This window comes from Lissotriton vulgaris, chromosome 12, assembly GCF_964263255.1.
Source record: "Lissotriton vulgaris chromosome 12, aLisVul1.2, whole genome shotgun sequence".
Taxonomy (NCBI): domain Eukaryota; kingdom Metazoa; phylum Chordata; class Amphibia; order Caudata; family Salamandridae; genus Lissotriton; species Lissotriton vulgaris.
Genome location: NC_141700.1, coordinates 579877348 through 579901419, shown reverse-complemented (window position 1 = coordinate 579901419; position 24072 = coordinate 579877348). Strand labels below are relative to the sequence as shown.

General features: G+C 42.8%; 1 protein-coding gene across 1 annotated transcript in view; it reads left to right on the top strand.

Moving 5' to 3' along the window:
* C12H16orf78 (chromosome 12 C16orf78 homolog) overlaps window positions 1-24072 on the top strand; it is a 202312-nt gene that overhangs the window by 69833 nt on the left and 108407 nt on the right. The window contains exon 2 of the mRNA XM_086946501.1: window positions 10964-11107. Coding sequence (XP_086802627.1) covers window positions 10964-11107 — 144 coding nt within the window. The remainder of the gene's footprint in view (window positions 1-10963; window positions 11108-24072) is intronic.

Sequence of the window (24072 nt, the reverse complement as noted above, 5' to 3'; positions counted from 1 at the left end):
ACCCTTTCGCTCCCTCCTTCACACCCCTTCCATTTCTTATTTTCTACCCAACCCAATCAAGCTGTCCAGCACTTGTTGTTGTTGATCTCTGGACCCTCTCCAGTGTTGTTCGACTCGCTTACTCTGACTTTTTTTATATCCACTGTAGTACTCTTTCTCCATGACTGGTCTTCCTGGTTTGATATGTATTCCAACCCTTTTACTTTTCCCCCTCTACCATCTATGCTCCTTATGACTTATTTTTCTATGTTATCTTATGCTCTAGCAACGGATGTATTAATGTAATCACTGTCTTTCTATATGCTATGAAACTAAAGTAACTTTGCAACAGTGTTTTTTTGTAACCATATCCTTATGTAAAGTGCTCTGATACCTCTGGGTCTAGCCAGCGCTATATAAAACTCTTCAAATCATTAAAAAAAATACATGTTTCTCAAATTTTAAACCAAGCAGAGTGAAACAGTTGCAAACAAATACGTTTCCTAAATTTCTCATAATTCTTCAACATAGAACTTCTCATGAACACTACCAAATATTGTTTCACCACATGTGATTATGCTAAGGCAGCTAGGTGTACCCTTGAGCAGGAACAGTTGTACTAAAGCAACTTATGATTTTGTTGTGCAGGTCATTGTCTTGCCTGTGAAAAGTACATTGAAACATTATTATTTTGGGATATGAAAATGCAAGTTTATTTTGTTGATATGGGTCACTGGCAGTAGACATGAAAAACAGGATGGAGTATGATGCCTAAAATTTCTTATTTAGCTGGAGTTCTATTTTTAATAGCGTGGTGCATTTAAATTTCAGATAAAAACTCTACCAGGGGCACTTCAAAGGAGGTAATTAGAATGTCAAAACAGTTTGTTAGCATCTACTGTCTGATTGCTGAAGACTCAAGTTTGTCCTATTAGACTTAAGTCTCTGAGTTTCTTGGTGGTACAGGGACTGCCTAAAACTTGATTTTAGTGTTACATGTGGGAGAACACTAGAATTACTATAGTGCACTCACCACACACCCCCAGCCCTCAAAGCTCAAATGTAATGCAGTCGAAGATTTTAGCCATCTTGAAAATGCCCAAAGTGGGTAGGTTTAGCCCAGGAACTTTACCACATTGGTTAGATCATCTCCAGGGTGTATTCCCGCCCACAATCTTGTGCTAAGCATAAATGTGGTATCTCGAGGCACACACTTAAAAAAACTATAGGACCTTTGGAAGATCAAAAGAGGACTAAATCTGCTGTCTGTGACTAAAAAAGAGTTTATTACTGTTTCTATACTGCATAAATACTTTAGACATTGCCTCTAAGCTAAGCCTGTATACCCTATGTCATACCTACTAGAGGGGTGAGCTCAGGTTTATTTAGCGACCTTGGTCGTTAATCCTGACAAGGATTGCAGCTATTACTCTAGGTAGGCATTTACTCCCCTCAACTAAGGTTGCAGGGATTCTGCGTAGTCACAAAACAATGCTTATGATTATGGGACCTTAGTAGGCAGGGAGTGAGCCATCCTACCACCTGAGTACCCATGAGCTATAGTGTCTCACTGGCCCTCCTACTCACTCACAGAGGTACAAGTGATTAGACACCCCAGAACACAACACTCCCGGCTCTCTCTCAGGAATTACGGTTGCAGGACACACCTCTCTGCTTACACACTCGCACTAGTTCACAATAAGTTCTGACAGAGACACATGGAAAGTTTAAAGTGTTTATTTTAACTATCGTGCTCTAGTATGCAGTATACGTTCCACAACAGGTAGGAAAATGCTTAACACAAAGATGGTTAGCAGAGCTAGTAATCCGCAAATCATAAATGGAGCTGTCATTCTATACAACAGTGTAGCCTAATCTTCCTGCCCATCTACAGAAGCAAAATTAATATATATACATCAGAAGATCTCTAGGTGTTAGAAGCAGACCCCATACCTCAGTATACACAGATGAAAGCTATACATCCCAGATGTTGTCACGATCCCTTCCCTCAAAAGGTCCCTCTCCAAGTGTGTGTTACCTATCTATGCATACCTATATGACAGAAAGTATGTGTTCCCAAACAACAGCTGCATTTGCATGTTTTGTCTAGGTGCTAGGGCCTTACCAGAACAGAATAACAAGGAGCATTGTTGATCAACCTTGTCTACATGTTCAGACTAAATCCCAGGAAAAGAACAAAGCGCAAAACAAGAGCATGTTTTGTGTGAAGGTACATTGTGGCATAAAGCAAAATAGGTCTGCACGGTACCATGTACAAAGCAGAGGGCAGTCTGCAATGTGCTCATGCAAACATTGGAAAAACAACGATGGTCCTGCACAGGATTTAAGACTCTAATAACTCAATTTCTTACAACAGATAAATGCTACCACCATCTTGGAATGGGCTGCAAAGTTAGTACACAAAATATAGGAGCAGCAGTGGGATCCATTTCTGCTCATGATATTGTGACTATCTATGTGGCTGAATTGGGAATGCTACAATTTATGCAGATAGCAACCACTTTAAAAGTAATATAGGAAAATGCTTATGATTGATGATGCGCTTATGATCTGGAAGGTGGCCATTAGCTACTTTGCAATCCTTTGCTGGATGGCTTAACAGATAAAATGTGAACATGCAGTTTGCTTTAGAAAACAATATCCCTAATATTAATTTTTTAGACTTGATGATCCTGGTGTTCTACATACGTCTCACAACAGTTTTTTTTAAAAAATAGAACAGCCATCATTCCCACAACCTTAAGGATAATCTGCCATTCAGACAATTCTTACAGATCAGGCAAAGCTGTACCAAAAAAGTACTAGTTTAATGAGGGAAAAACCTCAGCCTGGAAGCTTCTAGCTAGAGATCACCCTTATGGACTTGTTATAAAACAACTTTGAAAAGAGGTTGGCATAATGATCGGAAGTCTTTACTCACTGTGAAAGAAAAACTATAGGGCCTTAATTGGTATGAGTCACCACACTTGACATCAAAAGGATTCTTTTAAAGGATTGGCATCTGTTACACAATGAGAATTTTCTGTTAAAAATCCCCTAGTGTGCTTTGAAAAGAGGTTGTAATCTATGTGATATATTAGTACGAGCCTATAAAGTTAGTGGAATGGCGAGAGACGGGCTTACTCAGTGAAGAAGAATGTAGGTACCTAACGGTAACGGCTCCATCTTTTCCCTGCATTTACATATTACCGAAAATCCACAAGGGTGGCCCCTTTCCACCAGGCCGCCCGATCATCTCGGGGGTTAACTCACCCACAGAAAAACTTTTAGAGTATGTGGATACATTCATTCAACCCATGGTACAGAATCTCCCAGCATACCTGAGAGATACAAAGGATATTCTTGGAAAACTGGAGGGCTTTACCTGGTCAGATACTCTTAATTTGTCACTCTTGATGTCGTTGGCCTTTACACTTGCATAAAAAAGGATTTTGGGATAAGTACTAGAGACGTTTTTGGACAAAAGGACAGCAGACTATCTATTACATAATGGCGTCCTTCTTGAAATGACAGAAATCATCCTGTCAAAAAACTTCTTTTTACATGACTCTAGATGGTACCACCAGACGCAGGGAACTGCGATGGGTTCCAGGTTTGCTCCCGCTTACGCCGGCCTCTTCATGGGCTGGTTTGAGTGGGAGCATGCCTGGGGTCGTCATGCGGCCAAATGGATGAATAACATAATATTCTGGGGTAGGTACATCGATGATGTGATTATGATCTGGGATGGGCCTACCCCAGACCTGATGGAATATTTTGAGTTTCTCAATGCCAACCCCTTCAATGTCCGTTTCACAATGGCACATAACCAGCATACTATTGATTTTCTGGACGTCACGTTCTTTGTGGAGAACAACAAAATTCACAGCTGTACACATCGCAAACCGACTGCCTGTAACAGCATATTACATTATGAGAGTGCTCATCCCCGAAATGTAATTGAGAATATCCCGTACGGGGAAATGATCCGTATGCGCCGCAACTGCAGCACAGAGGATACTTTCCTTTTAAATATCCAGGAAACAGAAAAACGCTTTCAGGATAGGGGATATACCAAAAACACCCTTAGGAAGGCCAACCGAAAAGTGTTGCAAACAACAAGACAAAGCACCTTAGTATCCACACGGACAAAAACAAACAGTAATAGACCTCTGGCTTTCAGCACGCAGTTCTCTGATCAAAGCAGTAAAATTTATAACACTCTGAGAAAACATTGGCACCTCATTGCAGAAATACCGAGCCTACAGGACTCGGTAGCCAAGACTCCCAAAATATGTTACAGGAGGGGTGAAAACCTTCGTAACATTCTGTGCCCGAGCTACATTGAATCCTGTAAGAGACAAATTGGCTCACGCCTTCGACAAAAGGTTTTTACACATGCAGTGACTGCAACATGTGTACATTGGGGAGAAATAGAACCAAAGAGTTCTGTTTTAACACCCAAAAAACATACAAAATAGATCACTTGATTAATTGTAACACCAAGTACGTTATATATATCTTGGGGTGTGATTGCAACAAAATCTATGAAGGCAGTACAAAAAGAGCCCTTAAGATCGGAATCCAGGAACACGTGCGTGCAAGACGCAATGGGGATCTGAGATACCCCATGACTTTCCATATGCGTGAATTTCACAAAGACACGGATAATATGTGGTTCATTGGCATTGACCACCAGCCTGTTCATCCAAGAAGAGGCAATAGGGAACTAGCACTGAGACAACGAGAGGCGGGCTGGATATGCAGATTACGCTGCTTTGAACTCGGCCACAACACAGAGGATGAACTGCACTTTTTCCTCAAATAGCTTTCTCCTCTCCTTGCCTCGGATAAGTCTTAAGGACACATCAACAAATAGTCATCCTCATTCTAAGTACCATCAAGAACATTTTTATGAACAGGCATTGAAATTTTAACAGACATGCTGTTTAGGAATCCATGCCTGCTTTACTAAACAGCACATATGTACAAATAATTTTTTATCTTTGCAATGTATATATTATTTGGAAATGTCATATCCAGAAGCAGAGTCCTATCCAAACAATGCGACTGTGACTGATTGTACAATATGGATCTTTACTCTTTTTACATGAGCCAAGATAACGCTAATGGAACACTGAAAAAGATTACTTCAGACTTCAGTTTTCCGTGAATGATGAAAGCGGTCACAACCATCAAAATTGTTTTACTAGGATCTCTCTCTTATGCTCTCATTTACCTTCTTCTAATATTTATTCTCATTCTTGAGCCTTTGCCTTTTTCCTTTACTTACTTGTTCTACCTAATCACTTTGGGGGACAGGATTACTCACTTTTTTTTCTCAATACTTACAATATAAGGTGGAAACCTTTTCCCCAGATATTGTGTATTATGGATACCTCATACAAAAGATGTGCTGGGCTCATGTTTTTTTCTCGACCACATACGAGCAGTACATGGGGCGCGTCCGAACCATTGATTTCACGTTTATTTCGCTTGGTTGTTCCTTTTCCCATTCATTTACAACAGAGCAATGCGACGGGGATCGCAACCTATGTATTTGGCCTTACTTTTGAGTAAAAGTTAGTTGTTTTATCCCGGAGACGGATTAAGGCACCTGATAGGGTTTTCGTTTATTGTAGCTAGTTCGTGACGACTTTGAATCATTTAAATTATATTGACTGGCGCATTCCAACACCTATGTTATAAATTACGGCATATACCACCCCACATCCGTAATTTGTGGTTGTTGTAGTTTTCCTCTTTTTTAATTGCTGAGGACATATAAGAAACCATTTATATATATTATATGATCTGATTATCATTAGATCCTGTGTTACCTTACACACTTAAAGATGGCCGCCTCATTTCCATGTAACCACAATGTTAGCGCCAGGCTCCGTATTCCTGGATTTCGCACTTTAATTTCAGGTGCTGCAAATTACCTCCAACTAGTCTGACTATAAATATAGAGTTGCCCTTCCACTATGTTTGGGCGGATCGGAGTACGGATTTCGGAGAAGGCGAAGGCTTTGTGGATGATCACAGGATGATTTACCACGATCGGTAAGGATTCTAATGATTTGCTGCTTCCAAGTCCTGTATCTTGGGTTTTAGAACTCTAAGTTGGTGTTACGTCAGTCTTACTCTGGGTGGGCCACTTAGCTTTAAACTATTAGATAAGGGGGCCCAAGATCACGGGGGCATATTGAGCATAAGAGACTGCTGCATTGCCACCTCCAACTCCCGCATTTTGGATTATGGAAGCCCCGCATAGTGTTGCCCCGATCAACCCCAAGGCGGGCGGGTCTGCCTTTAAATTGCGTTTATGAGACCTTCACCCCCCCGGGTGGGGAGAGTGATGTCTACAGGACTAGGGGCTTGGAATTGCATAGGCACCTTACTAATTGTCAGGACATTCTGCAATAAATGAAGGTAAATGCTATAGTGGAGACAGAATTTGTATTAGGATACTGGGCCACAGGCTATTTTTTCTGACTTGCAACCCCTCATTGCGCTTGACCACTTTGGTCTATATGCCCCTTGCCTGTTTCAGCCAGCTCTTCTTTCTTTTTCTCCAGGCCTACTGGTTTCCAGTGCCCACATCCTCGCCCAAGTGGTTTACATAATTTTATATCCAGAGGACAATAGAAACCGATACAAGTAATAGTCCTAGAGAACTATAAGAATAGACTTTTCTTTGGGTCATGTTTTTCATCCTTGATATGATCCTCAGCAGCCTTTTCATGGACACAATGGTACTATGGCCCTTGTGCTACGCTTTTTTGGCGTATTAACTTTAATTCTTCTGTACAAGAGAGAAAAGTATACTCTTCATGCTAGCCCTCGTAAGATCTTTACCCTCTGCCGTACACTTCCTTTATGGACTTATATTTTACAGATTACCTTGATTATTTATAAACTCATCTCCATTACGTGGCAGAGCTGATATACAACTACACAAAATCTGTATAACCCACATCTTTGATCAATTCCAGACATAGAAAGTAAGTTTCATTTATGAATTTTCTCTGGCTCACCATCTGGGGTTTATAGTATCATTCTCAAAAGACCTTTATGTCCCCCAGAAACAATTTAGTGTTATCCAATCAGCCTCTCTCCACATGTTTTCATTATCTGGTACTTTATTGTATATTTTCTTCTCTCTTCTCTTCCTTATATTGGAATTCTACTGAATCGGAATAGAAGACTTAGCCCAGGCCTTCATCAATTTTTACAAAGACATTGACATTGGGAAAGGCGCCACACAGAATTTCTACTTTGAGTATCTACTTGGAAGCACTGTTTTCCATTTAACAAGGTACTTAGTCTGTCCCAAAAAAAAATTAAGACTTGTCTTTTACTGTTCCCTCAGTTCTAGCTTTTCTGCTTCTCTTTCCCCTCTTTTTCCAATATTATGTAACTAATACTCCTGAGCTAGACTCAGAATTTAAATTTAGGCACTCCCACATGAGCCTCAATTGTTTTCCATTCGCTGTTTCCCTTCTCTTCCCAATTCATCCAGCTGAAATGTTTTACATCAAAATCTTAATATGTTGACTTTAGTGTTGGAGACATTAGAAAAACGCATATCAGGTGGTTTATGAAACCCCTTCACCTGTTGTCATTTTCCGGCTGTCTTTTCAGCAATGTTTTTACTAAATGTGAAATTAGGCCTGCTGTTGTCCATGTTTGTATAGGTGGTTCTTAGATGCAGGCCTATTTTTAACGATGTCTGTGCAGCATATCTGTCTTGGTCAAATACTGAGTATGTGTATGTTATGTAAATTATTGTGTGTAATCCTCATTTTTTTAATAAAATCTCACTGTAAATATGTTATAATTAACAGCCCTGAAGAAGTCCCCTTGGGACGAAACGCGTCGGCTGTATGGTGTTAACGATTGAAAATAAAGATTTTTGAAAAACATCCCATTTCCGCGAATCATTAATAATATTGCTACTTGAAGAACTTTGTGGTGCACCTTTGCGGTTGTTTATTCCTATAAAGAACCCCATAACTTCATGTTAGCTGCTTAGCGTGCAATACAGCATGTACTATGAAATCTTGTGGTATTAATGGCAACACTTTTCAATCTCTGCGACTAAAAATGTAGTTTATCGCATTGAATAGCCATGTGGTTTGCATTATATTGGGAAAATGTCACAGGAATTGGGATGCTGCATATTAAACCACCAATCAAAAATTTGTTTTAGTATACCTTTGGTTGAACATTATCAATTGAAAAAATCGTCTAGCATATGAAATGAGATGTGTGTACTTCAAGTTTTTCAAAGTACCCTCAGGAGAATTTATGTGGAACAGTTACTGAACAATTAAGGGGAATAAGTGGATTTGACAACCTAAAACTGTCAAAAGGGTCATAACGTGGCAGTTGAAGGGCACTCACTTGTTTCCCTGGAATAATCTTGTTTCACAAACTGTTGCTTATTGCTTCCTTACAAATTGCGGTTTTCCATCTAGGTATACCCCATATATGTGACTGACTCTGCTCGTGTTTTTCGGACATGAGTCCAGTATTGGTATATAACCTTAGGCAAATTAGGCATCCATTTAATGGCACGCTGTGACTTCCTTTCTTCCTAGCATTCCCTGCTTTAATTTGCAAGATAATTCAATTGTCAACACAATGTATCTAATTTTTAGCATTTGCATTAGAGTAAGTTACTCTTTCTATTTATTTTTTTGTCACTATTCCCTTTCAAGATACTTACACTGTGGCTGTCTTAAAATTATGCACATTTTATTGGGTGCGATATGTCGCTTTTCAAAATGATGCTACATTCGGCCCTCTTAATCAGCTGGTCTTCAGTTAATTTATTGATGCTCTTTTGATTACTTTGGTCAATGACTACGAATTCATGTATCCACTTCCCAGTCCTTTCCAAGGTGGTGGGAGCATTTACCTGTAATTAACACGTCTGATCTTAAAGACGAGTACTTCCAATGACTGAGCAATTCCAGCATCCGCTGTTGTGTTTTTGTTACCCTGCGTAGTGGTCCAGATAAGGTGAGGTTTTTGAATGAAACTCATAGACCATAGTTTTTAAGTGAGGTTTCTATATTCTGGAATTTACATACTTTAATGGGGAGACTTAACAACCTCTTTGCACTTTTTCAATTGTTGTTTTTCTGACTCTTTTTTGCTATAGTGTCTATTAACTGTTTCCAAAATATATTATTTGAACCCAATGTCGTTTCTCAGCATAACAATTATTTTGCTTCTTGTTTTGGCATTCAGATAAGATGGATTGTTTGTTGCTGATTTGTACAGAGTATGCCTATCTCGATTTACATTTATGCATTCTGTATAAAGATGATCAATTCAGCTGAGAATGTTTGATTCATACAATACCAGCCTTCCTGTATTCATTCTTATTGTTTTTTAAAGTATTCCTTTGCAAGTTCCTTTCATACCCAGTCCCCTGGAAATGTATTGGGCTGTCCTATTTGTGTTCAAATAATCAGTAGAGGAGTGGCTCAAATCCACTACACCCAAGTATAGAGGGAGCCCTCTGCAATTTCTGCAGTACCAGGCCAGCCTGTTCCTGGTCTGGTGGCTCAGTGGACTAATGCGTCTACTGCAGGGGCCTGTGTTCGACCTCATGGTCACAGGTTCAAATCCCGGCGGGTCCACTCAGCCTTTCATCCATTTGGGTCGATAAAATGAGTACCATTGAGTTGGGTAACAACAAACATCTGTTATTTCAGCGCCAAGAGGCCCGTAGTGGTGAACGTGCGCTTTACAAATACTCATGTTATGTTATGTTATGTTATCTTATGTTCCTCAGTAGATGGGGAGTTGGACAAGCTGTTGTGATTCATGCAGACCTGCTGTCTTTCTTGATGACTCTGTCCACCTGTGGAGAGGCTGAAAGTAGGCTTTTGAGTTGGGTCTTCATCTTCCAGTGAATTGGTCACACATGCATCCAGTAGCAGATCAGAAGAGCAGAGATTGTTAACTTACATGTACCTGCAAGGTTTGGTACATTAAGACTTTATTCTAGGGGTGGGTGTTGAATTCTGCTCCACTGGCAGACTTAACAGACTTTTGCTCACTTAACATAATGCATGTAACATGGCGTTCCGGCCAAAATCCACCAACCGCCGCATGGCGTAGTTTTTTCTCACACGTGGCTTATCAACATTAAGTTTGTGAGCGAGAATTGGTGTCCCCTAGTGTGCTTTTAAGGCTCTAGGAGGGCAGCTAATGAGATCTTTCCCAATGTGGGCGGTCCCAAATGTTAGTGGTAAGAAAGCTGCCTCACAAAATCTACTTGAGCGGCAGCAAAACCAACTCGAGAAGCAGCACCCTCTGGCATGCTCTTGTGCCATTTGTGTAGATATTTCAGCATGGAAACATGCACCCGGCACTAAACATTAGCATGAGAAGCACGACATGCCGATTACCACCTGTTTGTGGAACTCCACAGACTCTTACAGAGTTTTCACGTAACTCTGTGGAATTCTGTGAAATGAAACTTTGCGAGTTCCGCCAATCCCTACCTAATTCCCTTGTCTCTGGCAATCATATGTATTTCTATGGGGTCACCCCATGAGTATTGTGGCCTCCCCAACCCTCAACATATCTTGTGAATTATATTGCTTAGACAATATCCTACTTCATTCTAAGCCCTGGCTCAAGGTTGACTTGAAACAAGTTTAGACAGACTGCGTCGTTGGTTTGGAGTGCCTGTAATGTGATTGGGCATATTGAATTAAAACTCTTGTCTGATACGATCCATATATCTCTGAATACTTGGTCTAGGAGGTTTAGGCTTAAACCTCCCCTGACGGGAACACTGTTGTTCGTTTGTGCAAAACCTATGGAGCAAAAACCATTTAACTTGAGACCAGAGTGACTGTGACTTCTGTATATGATTTTGATTCTCATCTGAAAAAGTATTTACAGGTTTTGCATTATTGAACCCTGATCTATAACATGTATGCTTTCCTCTCTCTAGCTGAATAAGCTTACACGATCATTAAATAGTATGAGAAACCTGAGTGACAACCTACTGAAACAGGAAGAAAAGAAGGTTAAGAGGAGCCTAGCAAAACTTGCCGAAGTTTCGCCACCCTCAGCACTCTATAAAAGCTTAATCAAGGTACTGAAGCCGAGTTAAAGTCTGAGGAATTTCTAATAACATGCAGACTTAGACTTATCATGCGCTTTTCGCTATTCCGGGAACAGTCCACTTGTAAAGACCAGGCCATATTGGGCTTCATCTTATTTGTAAATCCAGTGACTTGACAGTCATTTGAATTAATTTATTGCATCATGATATCAGCATGATAGTCAGTTTTATAAGTGCCTGTTAAGCATTACAACCCACTACTAATGCTGCTAAACCTGAAATCCTGGTGGAAAATATTTGGGTGGTGATTTCCACACATGCACATTTCCCGATAAGTCCTATTGGAAATTCCAGCCCAGATGGTATTCAGCAATTCTGAATAAACTTATCTTAAAAATCCGATAAGGGTATTGTTTTGACTTATTCTGGATGCTCCCTTGTGTCTGGACAAAGCTGTACCTCTCCGAAGACCTAAGAGTGTCGCTGGTGTTGCAGGTTACTCCATAAAAAGGAGCTGCTCTCCATCTAAACTGGGTAACTACCTAGAGTCCTTGCTTTCTTTTTTTCACATGTAGATATGGTAGTTCTGGCAGGCTCTGTCCTTTGCTTCGGGCGAGGTAGGTGGTGAGTTGGCCTCAGGCTGCCCCTTAAAGGGACTATGTTTAAATTTTCCAAGCCTAATATTTGTGTGTGCCCCATGCATGCCAACTTGAAGTTGCTAAGAGACATCATTTGGATGCATGCAACTGGTCTGCATGTTGGGAGTGTATTAATGAGATATTTCAGGGTTAGACCTATTGCTGGGTGACATAGCTCTATTGGCAGACTGAGGAAAACAGCCAGGGTCATGTACAGAATACATAAATATCTGATACTTTATAGAAAGACAGGCAGGCAGAGAGATAGATAGAGAGATAGATAGATAAGTAGATAGATAGATAGATAGATAGATAGATAGATAGATAGATAGATAGATAGATAGATAGATAGATAGATAGATAGATAGATAGATAGATAGATAGATAGATAGATAGATAGATAGATAACAAAAGGGCAGTGTGAGAACACATCACACACAGCACAGTCTCAATAATGTATTTTAATGATAGCAGTTGCAATAAAGTGCCTCCAAGCACTCCAAGGCAGCAACAGGAATATCAAAGGCCTATAGCAATCATCAAATAGTTTATTTATGAGATGTCTTCAGGCCTTGTGCTGCACAGTGTTTGTCATTGTTGCAGCACTAACTTTTTTCAATTACATATATTCCTTTCTTATTGACCCTTACTTTACCATTGAATGTGCAGCAAGTACTTTCCCACAGCTACCATATATGTATATGACTTTTGCAAATTATCAGTGCCTTTTACTGAGCATGAGGAAACTATAGTATCACCTATAGTGTGTGGTGATCAGATTAACTGGCAATGTAAACATTCTCAATTTCTACTTTCTTCACCTTCTTGGAAGCATTTAATTCCTGATAGATACATCTGCCGTGTGGACTCCTCACCTTGTGAAGATCCCCCTGCGTCAGCAACATTTGGAAATTCTTTTTGTAGCTTCGCGCCGACGTGGACCCGGACGTCATAGAGGCACGGCAGCGCTCGCGACTCCGCTAACGTCACCGACGCCTACAATAGGCCCACGCCGGCGTGATGACATCAGTTCCCTTTTTTCTGCGTCGTCGACGCTAACGGTTTTCTGGGAGCATCTGTAGCCTTGGCTGTAACTTTGTTACTTGCTATTTGTTTCTAGTCTCATTGTCTTCACTTTCTTTCGACATGTCCTTGAAGAAGACCGGGTTTAAGGCCTGCGGAGAATGTAATAAGATAATGTCCATCACAGACCCACATGAATGTTGTTTGTGGTGTCTGAGCTCCGACCACGATGTCGAGGACTGCCAATCCTGCAGGAAGATGACACCAAAGGCCCTCCGGGAAAGAGAAGCATAACTTCTGCCAAGTTTAAAGAAGGAAAGGAAAAGAAGAAGTCAAGATCGCGGACTCGACGCTCGAAGTCAAGGTCTCGCTCGAGGTCGCGATCGGATTCGTCCTCAGCCCATGCTTCAAGGTCTTCGAGAAATGAGCATAAAAAGAGAACCCATGAATCCCGACATCGTTCGAGGAAGGAGTCGGGTGCCAAGCAGAAGTCGCAGGTGAAGCTGGTCGAGAAGGTTGTGGTTTCTTCGGTTTCGGAGGAACAGGATGCCGAGGTTGAGGCGTCGCATGCGAATTCATCGAGTTCGCCGAAGCAGAAAGCTGTTCCATCTCCGGACCCATCCCATCCTTCAGGTCGGGAGGATGAAGGTGAGGAGGAGGTGGTTGGAGAGGGAGAGGCTCCGTTGCCCGAAGGTCTGTCGACTCCGGTGCACCAGCCTGAAGAGGAGGTTGATGTCGCATCGACTCCGCGCCCTCGGGATCCACCTGGGGGTTCGTATCCAGCCTTCCCAGGTCCAGGTCAGGATCCTTCGCATTTCCTGAATGTGATGTTTGGAATTTATTCCAGGGCTATGTATCCCTCTGGGACTCCTGCTGGTCCTATGGGTCCGATGGCATATGGTCTGGGTGTTCCTCAATCCTATGCACCTGCGCCCTTTATGCCCTTTATGCCGGCTCCGACGCCGCATTGGCATTTTCCGAATCCGGCGAGGTCTTCGACTCCGAAGCCTTCGACGCCGAGGTCGATGTCTCCGAATCGGTCGGCGCCAGTCCCATCAACTTTGAAGCCGAACCCTGAACGACGTCGTGGATCTCTTCCTCGTCCGACATCGGGTTCGACGCCGGCTCAGGCTCCGTCGGAGTCGATTGCGGATACGTCGGCTTCGAATGTGAAGCAACGATTAAGGCGTGAGGCCCAGAGGTTGATGGAGGAGGAACGATATCGAGAGGAAAATCTGGAGGAAGGCAAACTACAGGAGTCTGAGATCCCTTTTGAGGACCTGACTGTGGCTAGTGGCCTAGATCTGTCACCTGAATGGGACCTTGTTTCGGTTTCTGATGAGCCCTCAAGGGAGGTGACGCCTTATCATGTAGTGATTAAGAAGGCTGCAGATTTGTTGAACATTGCTCTTCCAACTGCAGAATTTAAATCTAATCTGCTCACGGAGGTCCTTCACTCTCCTTCATCAGTGACTGAACCGTTGCTGCCTTTTAATGATGCCTTAAAGGATCCAATTTTAGAGATTTGGAAAAAACCTGTATCAGCTCCTGCTGTATCTAGGGCTGTAGCTAGGAGGTATAGGGCAGCTCCTGAAGACCCGGAGTTTTTAACCTCTCATCCTCTACCAGAGAGTTTAGTGGTGCAGGCTGCCTGTTCCAAAAGATCTACGGGTGCATTTCCGCAAGTCCCAGCTGAAAAGGAGTCGAGAAAGCAGGATCAGGCTGCTAAGAAGGTTTTCTCCTCTGCCAGTATGGCTTTGAAATCCACGAATGCTACCTGCTTGATGGGGCGTTATATCCACGCTCTTATGGACACTGTGAAACAGCTGGTGCCCAAGGTGCCTGAAGAGAATAGAAAAGACTTCCAAGAGGTAATCTCTGATACTCAAGCTGCAGTAAGGCAGGTTATTCCAAGTGGATTGGACACGGCAGACTCTGTGGCTAGGGTCATGGGTTCTTCCGTAGCGACAAGAAGAGCTGCATGGCTGAAGTCAAGTGAGCTTTCCACAGATGTGCAGGCGGCATTAATGGATCTTCCACTTGACGGGTCTGGATTATTTGGAAAAAAAGCGGACACTGCTTTGGAACGCTTTAAAGACAGCAGGGCAACAGCAAAGTCGTTGGGCCTTCAAACCAGGGGCACTTTTGGTAGACGTTCAAGAGGATTTAGCAGATCTTCTTTTCGAACCTATAAGTCAACCCAGCAGCAGCCGCAGCAGCAGCAAAACACGATGTATAGATCTTATAGAGGCAAGCAGAGGGCCCGGGCTCGGGCCGTAACGCTTCCTCTTCTTCCTCCTCTTCCCCATCCCAGCCCCCAGCCTCCGCAGCAAAGCAGCCCTAGATCCGCCATTCTGGATCATGTGGGCCCAGTGGGGGGCCGGCTTACCCATTTTCTTCAAGATTGGGAATTGATAACATCGGATCTTTGGGTTCTCAATCTTGTAGAGAATGGGTGTGCTCTTCCCTTTCGGGAGTTTCCCCAAAATTATCCTCCTTGCCAGGGTTATTGTTCGGAGGCCTACCTGCTTCTCCTGCAGGAAGAAGTCCTGGCACTGTTTCGAAAAGGTGCGATAGAGGTGGTTCCGGAGAAGGAGAGGGGTCAGGGATGCTACTCCCGGTATTTCCTGATCCCCAAAAAGGATGGCAGGCTTCGGCCAGTTCTGGATCTCAGGATCTTGAATCTTTACCTGAAACAGGAGAAGTTCAAGATGCTCACCCTTGCTCAGGTTCTTCAAGCGCTGCTGGAAGAAGACTGGATGGTGTCGCTCGACTTGCAGGATGCGTATTTTCATATCCCAATGCTGAAGTCGCACAGAAAGTATCTCCGTTTCACGGTTGGGTCGCAACACTACCAGTTTGCGGTCCTTCCGTTTGGTATTACTACTGCGCCTCGAGTCTTCACCAAGGTGATGGCTGTGGTGGCAGCACAACTCAGAAGGTCGGGAATACCTGTATTCCCGTATCTGGACGATTGGCTGATCAAGGCGGAATCTCCGGAGATAGTGCTCCATCATCTGCAAGAGACAACTGAGTTGTTGCACAGGTTGGGTATTTCGATAAATGTACCCAAGTCTCACCTGGTGCCCTCCCAGCGCAACCTGTTCATAGGTGCGGTACTGGACACTACTGTATGTCGTGCATTCCCTCCTCCTCAAAGGATTCACGACATTCAGGAAATGATTCCTTTATTTTTCAATGGAGCGGTTGTTCCAGTCCTGAAGGTCTTACGTCTGCTCGGTCTGATGGCTTCTTGCATTCTGTTGGTCAACCATGCATGCTGGCACATGAGGGCACTCCAGTGGTGCCTCCGCAGGCAGTGGTATCAGCACAACGGGGATCTCAGGGAGTCAGTGAGGATCTCCAGAGAAACTGCAGCGGATCTATCTTGGTGGAGCGTGGAAGGCAATCTGTCGCAAGGAAAGCCTTTTCATCTACCTCCATCGGTGGCCACAGTGATTTCGGATGCGTCCACTCTAGGGTGGGATGCTCATCTTGGGGACCTGGAGGTCAAGGGTCTTTGGTCTCCAGAGGAAAGGTTGCTTCACATCAACCTGCTGGAATTACGGGCGATACGTCTGGCGCTCAAGGCCTCCCTCCCTTCCCTTCGCGGGCGGTCAGTTCAGGTCCTGACGGACAACACGACCGCGATGTGGTACATCAACAAGCAGGGAGGAGTGGGGTCGCATTGTCTCTGCAGAGAGCCTCTGCGTCTTTGGTCCTGGGTTCAGAACCATCAGATTTGTCTGATTGCAAATCATCTGGCCGGAGTTCAGAACGTTCGTGCAGACAGTCTCAGTCGGCAGTTCTCTGCCGACCACGAGTGGAGGCTTCACCCGGAGGTTGTTCACGGCATCTTTCAGATGTGGGGGACTCCTCGGGTGGACCTGTTCGCCACTCGTGAGAATGCTCACTGCCTGTCATTCTGCACCTCCAGTATCCGATGCAAGGAGCTTTGGGGGACGCGTTTCAGTTGAGTTGGGACTCGAAGCTCCTTTTTACGCGTTCCCTCCCATACCCTTGATTCCTCAGGTTCTGAGGAAGACTCGCCAAGACCGGGCCCAAGTCATATTGATCGCCCCGGATTGGCCAAGAAGGGTGTGGTACTCAGACCTTCTCCACCTCTCCTCTCACCCACCGCTCCGTCTCCCACACAGGGCAGAACTCCTCTCCCAGATGGAGGGGCAGGTTCTACACCCCCACCTCCAGACCTTACACCTTCATGTCTGGAGATTGAACGGGGCAACCTGAGTTATTTTTCTCTCCAGCCTGACGTGGTGGATGTCATCTTGTTGGCCAGGCGTGACTCCACTAAGTCCATTTATTCTTATAGGTGGGCTAAATTTGTCACTTGGTGTGGAGAGAAGTCTTTAGACCCTTTAAAAGCACATTTATCTGATGTTCTTCAGTTTGCCCTTTCTCTGGCGCAACAGGGGCTTGCTGTTGCCATAGTGAAGGGCTATCTTTCAGCGCTGTCAGCTTTTCTCTGCTTGCCTGACCAGCCTTCTCTTTTTAAATCTCCTGTGGTTTTAAGATTTTTGAAGGGCCTTACAAATAAGTTCCCTCCTACTCCTTTTGTTGTGCCTCATTGGGACTTAAAGCTTGTTTTGGCCTTTCTGATGGGTGCTCCCTTTGAGCCTCTTCACAAATGTCCTATGAGGCTTTTGACCCTTAAGACAGTTTTCCTCGTTGCAATAACCTCGGCAAGGAGGGTAAGTGAGCTTCAAGCTCTTAGTTCCCAGCCCCCTTTCTTGTCCATTCATGCTGATCGAATGGTTCTTAGGACCAGGGCTGCTTTTCTGCCAAAGGTGGTAACTCCTTTCCACCTTGGTCAATCTGTTACCCTCCCTCCCTTTTATCCTCCCCCCACACCCATCCAAGGAGGAGGAGAGGTTGCACCATCTGGACCCCAAGAGGGCGGTGTCCTTTTACTTGGACAGATCTAAAGACTGTCGGTTGGATGACGAGCTCTTCATTGGCTTTGCTGGCTGCAAGAAAGGAAGAGCGGTCCATAAAAGAACTTTATCAAGATGGATTGTCCTCTGTATAAAGATCTGCTACTCTTTGGCCGGTAAGGAACCTCCAGAGGGTATAAGGGCTCATTCTACAAGAGCTAAGTTGTCAACCTCTGCATTGGCTAGAGGTGTTCCTGTAGAGGATATTTGTAGGGCGGCAACTTGGTCTTCCCTCCACACTTTCGCGAAGCATTACTGCTTGGATTCCGAGGTGAGGAGGGACGGCCACTTTGCGCGCTCTGTCCTTCAGGATTTCCTGGTTTAGAAGAGTGCACACCCTCCTCCCAGAGTGGGGACTGCTGTGGGACTCTATTCACAAGGTGAGGAATCCACACGGCAGATGTATCTATCAGAAGAACAAGTTACTTACCTTCGGTAACGCTTTTTCTGGTAGATACAATATCTGCCTGTGAATTCCTCACTGACCCACCCGCCTCCCCGTTGTCCACTCTTCTATGCCAGTGTTTCTATTATGTATTTATTTTATTGTCAAATGTTTTATTGCATTTACTTCACACTGTGTGTATTACCTTGATATTGGTACTGCATATACTGTGTATATGTCTACTGTCATTGGTCCGTCCGTGTGCCTCGAGGGCATGGAAAAAAGGGCGGAACTGATGTCATCACGCCGGCATGGGCCTATTGTAGGCGTCGGTGACGTCAGCGGAGTCGCGAGCCATGCCGTGCCTCTATGACGTCCGGGTCCACATCGGCGCAAAGCTACAAAAAGAATTTCCGAATGTTGCTGACGCAGGGGGATATTCACAAGGTGAGGAATCCACAGGCAGATATTGTATCTACCAGAAAAAGCGTTACCGAAGGTAAGTAACTTGTTCTTCTCTTATTTCAGTTTTTCTATTGGTATAAGATGGATTCTCCAATGTAGTTTCTGAAGGGCAGGATCCATGCCAGATTTTTAGCATATCCACATTTAGATAAATATAGTTATTTAAAAAACTCTGGCATGGATCTGGCCCTACAGGACTGACATTGAGGAACCCTTGTATAATATTTAGATAAGAAGTATGGTGAGAATCAATCAATGTGTGAGGAAATGCACTAACCTTGCAATCCAGATCTAACAGGAATGATTTCATCTTCCACACTTATTCGATACCACTGCAAACCTTACATCAAAAGAATGCAGGTTGGAAGTAGACCAAGGGAAAGAGGGAAAAAGAGAGAAATACATAAACCGGATATTGTCATGTTACATATGCTTAATCTGCATTGCAGGGGAACTGACATTTAAAGACAAGAGAAAAATGTTTGTATGGTTTGGGCCTTGGGGGGTCTAATGTTGTAAATGATATACTTGCTGACAATCTGTATCTCCAATGCTCTATTCTGGATTGAAAGTTGATATGGTATCTAAAAAGAACATCTTGAGTAAATTCAATTATCAATCATGGATAAAAATTAACGCCTTAATACTGCGTCATGTGCTGTTGTATAATTACACACAGTCAAAGTCAAAGTGAGCTTTATTCGATTGTTGACAGACAATCATGAAAGCACATAAAACATATAATTACTACAACATCATGTGTGTTACAGATTCATACAAATTCATTACATTAAAAAGTATTTAGCATTCCATGGGAATTAAAACATTTTTAACTTGTCGGGGCTCACCTCGAATTAAAAAATAATAATTTTACAAAACATAGAGCTAGTTCATATTAAATTTGTTTAATAAATTTTATATTATTACTATAAATTAAAAACAATTGGATAATGATCAGTTTCCTTGAACTAAGAACATTTTTAAAAAATAAGACCATCCTGTAAACACTATATACATTGTCTAAATATTGCAATGACAAAAGGGCGGGTCGCCACTGATTTGTTTGGAGATGTTATCACAGGGGCACAACTGGAGGTTTTGAGACCAGTCATTTACTATGGGGAAGGTGACTAGTCTATGGAAACCCCCAGTCAAAATCGAATTGAAAGGAACCTGTCATATGCTCAAATGACTTAAGTGAGGTAAGGTTAAGTCTTAAAAGTAATTAAAATCGTCTGATTGAGTGGGACAGTGGGCTTTACTATCTCAGATGTCAGTCTGATAGTATCCAACATAGATAGGGCCATTTTTTAAGGATCCTTCCTGGTTATGTCACCAATGGAACTAGGATTAGTAAAGTACTCTGGATGGCCAAGATCTTGTAAAAAGTTGCGAACATAATTTATTCATGGAATCCTCAGGGCCCCGTCCATCCTCAGGACATCCAGAAGTATCACTCTGTTTAATTTTGCCTCTTCTTTTGACCAGAGTCTGTGCCATAACAGCACAGGCTCAAGCTTAATCAAGTCAGAAATAAAAGTGAGGCCCAGCTCCGCATGACATATGTATGTTGAGCTATCCTTCGGGACGGATAAAATATATTTTTAAAAGGAGTTTTCTACTTTTTGAATGTGAAGCAGATCAACTGGCCCCCATACCCAAGTCCCCGAAAACTGCTGCAGAAACCCATTTTGCTTTATAAATCTTAATGAGTTCCTCAGGAGGCCTCTTGCCTAATTTTTTAGCAAAGGAACTATTGGCAGATGTACTACGTAATAATACAATTTTTTTTGCAGCCACAGCCTGTGTCCACGTATCATTATTGGCAAAGAGAATGCCCAAATAAGAAAATGTTTTAGCAGGCCCAACCTTTTGTCCAGCCACAAACATATCTTTGGGTTTTATGATGCCAGTACCACAACGCATTATAAAAGATTTAGAGGAGATAACTCTTAACCCTAAATCATTCATAAAATTGGTAAAATTATTCAGTATCTTCTGAAGTCCTACTTGTGTGCGAGACATGAGCACCGCATTGTCTGCATACAAGAGGGCTGGGTTGGGGCATCTCGTCACTTGGGGGAGGTCATAATTATCATTTAGAAGGGCCTCCCCAGAAAGAAACGGGGCAAGAACACACTCTTGCCTAACACCACTTCCTATATGAATGGGCGCTGATCGTTCACCCTTTATGCCGCAGCGCACTCGTGCGTTAGCGTTGCAGTAAAAGCGTTTAAGAAAATAAATAAAATCTGTATATTAACCCCCAGTACTTCTAAAATTGACCAAAGTTTATTGTCGAGCACGGCATCAAATGCAGCTGTGAGATCCACAAATGCTAAAAATAGGTTCCCCTATTTGCCCTTGTGTATTTACCAACCAGGAGAGACAAATTTAATCCCTGCTCACGGTTCCTACACCAACTCGAAAGCTGTATTGCTGGTCTGACAGGACGGAGTTTTCTTCTGCCCAGTCCTGGAGATGCACCAGTATTATTCGACCAGCTACTTTTGGTATGGCGTCTAATAGGGAGAATAGCCTATAGAACGCCGGGTCTTGTCTGTCCCCCTTTTTAAAAATGAGCACAATGGTTGATTCTACCCAAGTAGGTGGAAAGACTGCACTACAGCTAGCATGTAGAACTTGTGTTAAAAGAGTGTTAGATTTAAACAAATCTACAGGGACCCCATCGGGACCAGGCGCTTTGCCACCCTTATTTACAGTAAGAGCCTGGACATCTAACCTGGGCTTCTGTTGGAATTCTATAACGCAAATTAGCAAGCCCATTATCGCCGCTTTAGCGGCAGTTTCCTGCCGCTAAAACTTCAATAATTTTAACAAGGTTCTTGCTAATATGCCCCATAATCATTAAGCAGGTAAATATGAATATGATCAATGTTTCAACTATGGCTAAACCAGTCTGACTTGCTGATGAAGTGGGGATAAAATTCATTAGGCAAGTCAATGCCACCTTTTTATAGATGCAGCAACTGGTAAAGAAAATTGGGATGTTTGTAAATTGCTAGGATTTAAAAAAAAAAAGAAGATAAATAGTTTTGTTGCTTTACCAAATGACAGCTAGCAAAATGTGTGCTTATAATACAAGTTAAAAAAAAGAGGAGGAAAGTAGAGGGAAACAGGGGAAAAGAGACTGCAAACTAAAGAAAGGAGTAGGAAAGAGAGAGAACACCTATCCATTGTCATCAGAGTAAACTAGGAATTATCAGTCAATAGGCAGGGTCTATCAGTCACTGGTAGAGCCTTGGGGCCTTCTTACTTTACTGGGATCTTCTCGGTGTTTGTTCATATGTTAAATCAGACTTCTGTATGTATCAAGTCATGTTTATTCCAGAGCTTCCTTACTAAAATATTTTTGAAGTCCGACATTCTTAGGATATGAGTCTTGCCTCTTCGGCCACAATATGCCCAAGTCCTCCAAGAAAGATACAATAACCTACCAATTTTCCCACAGAATGCAAGTGAATTTAAATCAAGAACAACAAAGAGATCAAGGAGTTGTAGTAATTGTAAAAGAAAGTGGGTTGGTAATTGGGGTATACATGAGTCCAGTGCAAAGAAAAAGGCCACAAACTTGTCAGTGAAAAAAACTATTTCAATAACTTAAACCTGAGTCATCCCCCGGGTACCTGTAGCACAGATCCACTGGCTCCCCATCGAGAAGAGAGTAACTTTCAAGTTACTCACCTATGCCTACAAATGCCTCCATAACACTGGATCCCAATATCTCAACAATAGATATTCTTCCACATACCCAAGAGGAACCTCCGATCTGCCAACCTCGTCGAAACCCTGTGCATCTGCAGAGCAAGAACCGGTGGAAGAATCTTCTCCTACATCGCGGGCTAGACCTGGAACAAGCTCTTGATCCACATCATACGTACCCCCACTGTGCACATCTTTAGGAAGACCCTCAAGACCTGGCTCTTTGACTGACCGGAGTTGCCGCCCTGACTGATTGATTGATCAGACAAGGTTAACCTAGAAAAAAGAATAACATATTTAGCAGTAACAAAACAGCTTAAATCTTAAAACCCAACACAATAAACTACCTCAACCAATGGATACAAGTGGAGAAAAATTATATGAGCAAAATCACAACAAAATCACAACATCAGATTTAGCGGAAATTAGCATCAATAAAAAGTGAAGTGCTAATCTCTAGTCACTGTTTGCATGTGACAGGGATCTAGGTGCAATATCAGGCCAACCAAGATGGAATGTGGGTTGGATACACCTAGGGGCTCGTGCTGCTCAAAGATTTAATCTTCTGACTCAGTCTCTTAAGTGGAGGTCTAAATCGTGCAGAGAGGCAAGATTACAAACTGTATCTGATGAAACCCTCTCAAAGCTAGATAGCCATTTAACGAGTCATCTGTTTTGGCAACAAAAAATTTGAGTGGTAGTATTAGACCTGACATCCTTGGCATGGTGTTCCCCATAACGTTTTGGCTTTACTCCTCCTTTTTTCTGAAGATGTTTTTGTTGGCATTAGGACTATGTGCAGTTTACCTCTGCTAAACGGTGCTAAAATGCTTGTTCCCTCTACTTCGAACATGGTGGAATTGGCCTATACCTGATTGGCACATTGAATTTACCTGTAATTCCTGGCAAATAGTACGTCATGTATCCAGGGCCTGTAAATTTAATTCTACTGATTTGTGCCATCCATTTAGGAAGCATTTAAAGCATTTCTCAGGCCTGGCACTGCAGCCTGTAGAGTCATTTTAAATTGCCATTTCGACCTGACAAACTAAACCTTTTGCCAGGCCTAAACTTTTTTTTTTGTTACTTATAAGTCACCTTTAAGATAGGGCCTAAAGTCTTACATGACAGGCTGTATTGTATTTAAAAATTAGGACATGTGGCATTACGTTTTACATGTCCTAGCAGTGAAAAATTCCATTTGACTAACACTGGGTTACCTTATTACATTTAATAAGTGATACTTTTTTATCGCAAGAAGATAGAGATATGCTGTTTACACTCAAATGGATAGTAACTTAAAATCCTATGTAATGGGAAAGTTAGCTTTTAAATCACAGTTCTGAAAAGGTCGCGTTTAGAAAGTTATCATTTTCTTGTCCTAACCATGTGTGCCCTCTGCCACTGTACTGGGTCACATGACTGTGAATGGTAATGCTGTTGGGGTTTGTGTATTCCTTTCTAGACAGTAGCAGAAGTGGGCTTAGGTGTGGAGAGGATGGGCCATCCTGGCAGGATAACTGGGAGGAGCTGCATCTATCCCCACTTGCACTTCAAAGGACTCTGCCACAGACACACGGAAAGGAATCTGACTCAAGGCCTGCCCTGTCTTTTGTCACCCCAGATTTATTTGATCCTTGACAGGGTAAAGGAAGAACTTTCCAGAACAGATATGGGGTAGCATAGAGAATCCTTCCACTTCAAAGGCTGGCTCCAGGCATAAATATTGGACCTCCAGAGCCACTCATCAGTATACTTCTAGACTGTGGACTCCAAGAGTCAGATGGCTAACCTACTGTCTATGTT